General features: G+C 49.4%; 1 protein-coding gene across 1 annotated transcript in view; it reads left to right on the top strand.

The window, feature by feature from the left end:
* Positions 1–2,273, top strand: part of syt11b (synaptotagmin XIb) — a 9,130-nt gene extending 6,857 nt beyond the window's left edge. Inside the window, exons 3-4 of the mRNA XM_030071979.1 lie at positions 33–153; positions 1,290–2,273. Coding sequence (XP_029927839.1) covers positions 33–153; positions 1,290–1,600 — 432 coding nt within the window. The 3' untranslated portion in view covers positions 1,601–2,273. The remainder of the gene's footprint in view (positions 1–32; positions 154–1,289) is intronic.
* Positions 2,274–5,000: the final 2,727 nt, after the last annotated feature.

Raw genomic sequence — 5,000 nt, 5'->3', positions numbered from 1 at the left:
GTGTGTGTGTGTGTGTGTGTGTGTGTGTGCAGTGTGAGAGTCGTGGCGAGCTGCTGGTGTCTCTGTCCTACCAGCCGGTGTCTCACCGCCTCAGCGTGGTCGTCCTGAAGGCCAGACACCTGCCCAAGATGGACATCACCGGCCTGTCAGCAAGTCAGTACCACCGCTTCACGTTTCATGTTTCATACCGACCACATATTCATATTCACCACTTCAGGGACCATCAAAGCTCTTTCAAATTAATATTTTATCACTTCAGTAATCATCACCGTTGCATCTTGTTCTGGGCGGCGAAGCAGGAAGGAACCCAGCCTGCCGCCACGCCGCGGCGAGAGGCACCTGTGTTTTTAAATGAGAGCGAGCTTTGACCTCGACCCAGTCGCCTCGAACTGAGACTGATCAAGTTCATTAATGAACTTAATCAGTCGTTTAAGTTCAGTGTTTTCTTCTGTTCAGACAAATGAAGACAATCAGCTGTTCATACCTGCCTGACAGGTCCGACTGTGGCTCCAGTCTTCCTCTGAAGCGTCATCCGACGTATTGCTGACGTGTCATTGATCAGCTGATCGTCTGTCGGGCCGGCCACGCCCCCCTCTCCCTAGGTGGTCTTTGGAGCACGGAGTCCCAGGTGTGCCAGAGGGTGTATGCCCCCTCGTCCCGGTTGATGGTGCCGCTTGCCCCCTTCCAGATCTCTATAGCCTCTTTTATCCAACGTTTGGATTTGTTGGTTTGCGATGTGATGGTTTCCCCCTCGTCCCGGTCCGTGATGTGGTCATTCTTCCTTCAGTGATCTGTGATGTGATGGCAAAGACCACCTAGGGAGAGGGGGGCGTGGCCGGCCCGACAGACTCTGACAGGTCTGTCGGGCCGATCAGCTGATCAATGACACGTCAGCAATACGTCAGATGACGCTTCTGAGGAAGACTGGAGCCACAGTCGAACCTGAACAGCTGATTCTCTTCATTTGTCTGAATAGAAGAAAACACTCACATATCAAACTGCGACTGGAATGAAACACGTGTCAAACTGGTGCCGTGGAAGGAAAAGAGGCTGCAGGTTTTCATTCCAACCAAAACCTCCAGCAGGTGAGTTCACTGATCAGAGACTCGCCTGCTGGAGTTTGGCTGAGCCTCTCGGCCCGGCGGCGTCAAACCGGCGCCGCCGGTATAAAATCCGTGGCGACAGCATGCGGAGTTCCCATGATGCTTTAGGAAGGGTTTGTGGAAAGGCTCAGACGTGACAGACCGTCTTATGTGGTGGTTAATGTGCGGCTGCTCATGTCTCTGCAGACCCCTATGTCAAGGTCAACGTCTTCTACGGCCGCAAGCGCATCGCCAAGAAGAAGACGCATGTGAAGAAGTGCACGCTCAATCCCGTCTTCAACGAGTCCTTCATCTACGACGTGCCGCCCGAGCTGCTGCCCGAGATCTCCGTGGAGTTCCTGGTGGTCGACTTCGACCGCACCACCAAGAACGAGGTGCTGGGCCGCCTGCCGCTCGGCCTGCACAGCCCCTGCCTCTCCGGCGCCGCCCACTGGCGGGAGGTGTGCGAAAACCCCCGCCGGCAGATCTCCAAGTGGCACAACCTGAGCGAGTACTGAGGAGCCCCGCCCCCCCACCGCGGGGGAACAGACTCAGTGTACAGCACATTTACAGTGCACACACACACACACACACACACACACACACACAGACACAGACACAGACACACACACACACACACACACACACACACACACACACTCTTACTGTATCAAGTTATACACTCTTTCTCTCTCTCTGTTCACAAAACTAGTAGAAAGGAAACTAAACGGAAAAGAAAACAAGTAAAGCTGTTTTTAAAACCAAAATGTAACCAGATCCCATCTAAAGACTGTTACCTGTCTCCTCGGGCGTGTCGCTGTGTGTCGACGGGGGGAAGGAATGCTCAAAAATACACAAAAAAAGGAAGTTGAAAAAAAAAAGAAAACATGTTCCCCTTCTTCTTGCTGTTGTTGTCATGCAGTTCATCGCATGTCTGTCCCGAGAAAAGAGAAAAAAACTAAAGAGTGAGGGAGACAGAAAGCCGGAGCTCTGATCCTGATCCCATCTAACATGAACATAACCAACATTACAGCTGCAGTCTGCTAGAGCAGCTCGACAACCACGTGTCACCTGCTCAAACACACAGGTGCATTGTGGGACAGCAACACATGGACCCACGCTTTCCAAAAAAAACATCAACACAGAACTGAGATCCATTAACCCTTTGAAACCTGGACAGTCACACCATTCCTCACAAACCCACGGGGGAAAGGTGATGAGGAAAAAAAATAAAAATAAATCGTAATAAATTAATAATATAATTAATCCATTAATTCATTAAAAATATAAGAAAAAATACAAGAATTTTTAAAAATATGTTTAAGTATTATTTTAATGTATTTAAAATATATGTCTTGTGTTTAAATGCTGGTAAATTGTTTAGCTTTTCACCTGAACGTTAGAAATTAATGAAATTAGTAAAAATGTACAACAATATGACCAGAAGAATAGGGGAAAAATACTAGAAAGAAAGTTTAAAAAAATCCCCCTAACAAATGAAATTAAAAAAGAATAAAGTGAATTTGTGAAGAGGGTGGAATAAAACCTTTTTCAAAATAAAAGTTTGGGTTTCAAAGAGTTAAGGAAATCATGACAGGAAGTGAAACGTGACTGGATGAACTGAGCCGACGTGTTCACACACACTGTGCGACTCTGCGGAGTGTGTTTGACGTGACGTGTGTGTGACACATCACCTGACTGTAAACTACTTCCTGTCCACCGTCACTCTCCTTCCTCTGCCGGCCACTTCCTGTTTTCCCCTTCATTCTGTTTGTAGGATCTGATTTGCACTGCAGAGCGGCCAGGCGGTGGCGCCGCTGAGACTCCTCCACCTCTCCCAGTCAGTTTCCATTCGTGTGACGTTTTGAACAAATCATCATTTAGTCAACATTTAATCCAAATCTAACTGTCACAGAACCGCGAGGCGCGGCGAGGAACCGCGAGGAACCGCGAGGCGCGGCGAGGAACCGCGAGGCGCGGCGAGGAACCGCTTGACAGTCTCATTCGTCAGTTCGTCAGTTTTTTTTTTTTTTTTAAACAAAAATGAAAATCCTGATTGCAGCAGCTCAGCAGCCAACGTGCTGCTTTGAGTTTCCTGCAGCTTCAGCGTTTTAATGTAAATATTTTGCTGTTTCTGTTGGACCGTGTGGTTCGGCCCCAGAATGCATCAGGATGAACTCGTGGTCTGCCGCCACTCGCCTGCAGACAGAACAAAGCAACCAGCCGGTGGCTGTCTGACACGTTAGCACCTTAGCTAGAAAAACGTGGCGTTGCAGGGTCATGGCGGCGCGGCAGTGGAAACTAAACCCCGCCTGGCGTTCACCTGGAGGTGATCCAGGCGACCAGCCGGAGTTAGGGTTAGGGCGAGGTGACGGAGCCGAGCGCCAAACGCCGAATTCTTCTGAATTCAGAGCCGCAGAGAAATGAGGCCTCGTGGTTTTTCTGCTCGCTCCAACATGAGTCAAGCTGGAGGAGAGCCTGGCAGCTGATTGGCTCTGACCTGACAGCTTCCTGTTCAGAAGGTTCAGGTTCACCCTGGAGCTCAACGGCCGGTGAGGTGACCTCACATGACCTCACATGACCTCTACTTCCTGTAAAACAGTGACATCATCCGGCGCTCGTGGCTGGAAATTAAAATTCCAACCAATAAAACCTTCACAAATCTGTAAACATCCTCTCTCATCCACCTCTCCCTTCAAAATAAAAGCATGTTTCTCTCCCAAACTCAGATCCTGTGGGTTTGCACTTGTGAATGATCCCTCCCTGCAGCATGTCCTGCCCCAACTTCCTGTTTCAACAGGAAATACATCAAATCAAGAAAGTAAGAGTCTCTTCGGTGTGGCTCCAGTTTGTCTCAGACTGTCAGCTCTGCTGTCACTTCCTCTTCACAGGATCCCGCCTCCAGCCTCACTTCTCTGTTTAAGAGTGTGTGGCTTCTTAGCTCCCACCTTGTTCTAACCCTAACCCTGACCCCTGACCCTGACCCCAACCAACACCCTGACCCCTGACCCCTGACCCCTAACCCTGACTCTGACTCTGACTCCAGCCAACACCCTAACCCCTAACTCTGACCCCTAACCCCTGACCCTTACCCTGACTCCAGCCAACACCCTGACCCCTAACTCTGACCCCTGACCCCTAACCCTGACCCCAACCAACACCCTGATCCCTAACCCTGACCCCAACCAACACCCTGACCCCTAACCCCTAACCCTGACCCTGACCCTGACCCCAACCAACACCCTGACCCCTGAACCTGACCCCTGACCCTGACCCTGACCCCTGACCCTGACCCTGACTCTGACCCCTGACCCAGTTGACACTTTTTAAAGAGTCAAAGGTTCTGTTGCCCTGTCACACAGCAGACTGCCTGGTTTCAGCCACCAGAGGGAGCTAAACATCTGCCAGCTGCTGCAGCTCTGAGCTCCTGATGGTTTTGTTTTGTTTTCCTCCCGTGAAGCTCCTTCAGACTGAGGCTGTTCTCCCCTGGCCGCCGCAAACAAACCTTTTAAAACGTTCAAAAGACAGAAAACTTCTCAAACTTGTTCTGCTCCCAGAATCTAATGAGCCCTTTAGGATTCATTCATTATTCATTACTAACAAGTCACTGTCTGCTGATTGGCTGGAAGTATCGGTGGCCCCACCCTCCTCCTAAAGTAGGGCTGATGCTAATGTAAGACTCTACATGATTGGTTGATTTCTGAGGAAGCCCAGTCGTTTGTGATTGTCTTGTTTTTCTGGTAACATCATTTCCCTCGTTAAAGCTCATTAAACAGCGTCTGTTAACTTTATTTAAACAACTTTAAATAAGCAGCCATGATGGACTCCGTCTTTAACCATCAAACTCCTTTAGCAGGAAGAACACGACGATGAAAAAAACAAACTGTAAATTTCCAAATTTCAGGTGAGAAATAAAAT

Source organism: Myripristis murdjan, chromosome 16 (genome assembly GCF_902150065.1).
Source record: "Myripristis murdjan chromosome 16, fMyrMur1.1, whole genome shotgun sequence".
In the NCBI taxonomy this organism is placed as follows: Eukaryota; Metazoa; Chordata; class Actinopteri; order Holocentriformes; family Holocentridae; genus Myripristis; species Myripristis murdjan.
Note: the sequence above shows the minus strand (reverse complement) of the source record. Positions and strands in the feature narration are given on the sequence as shown.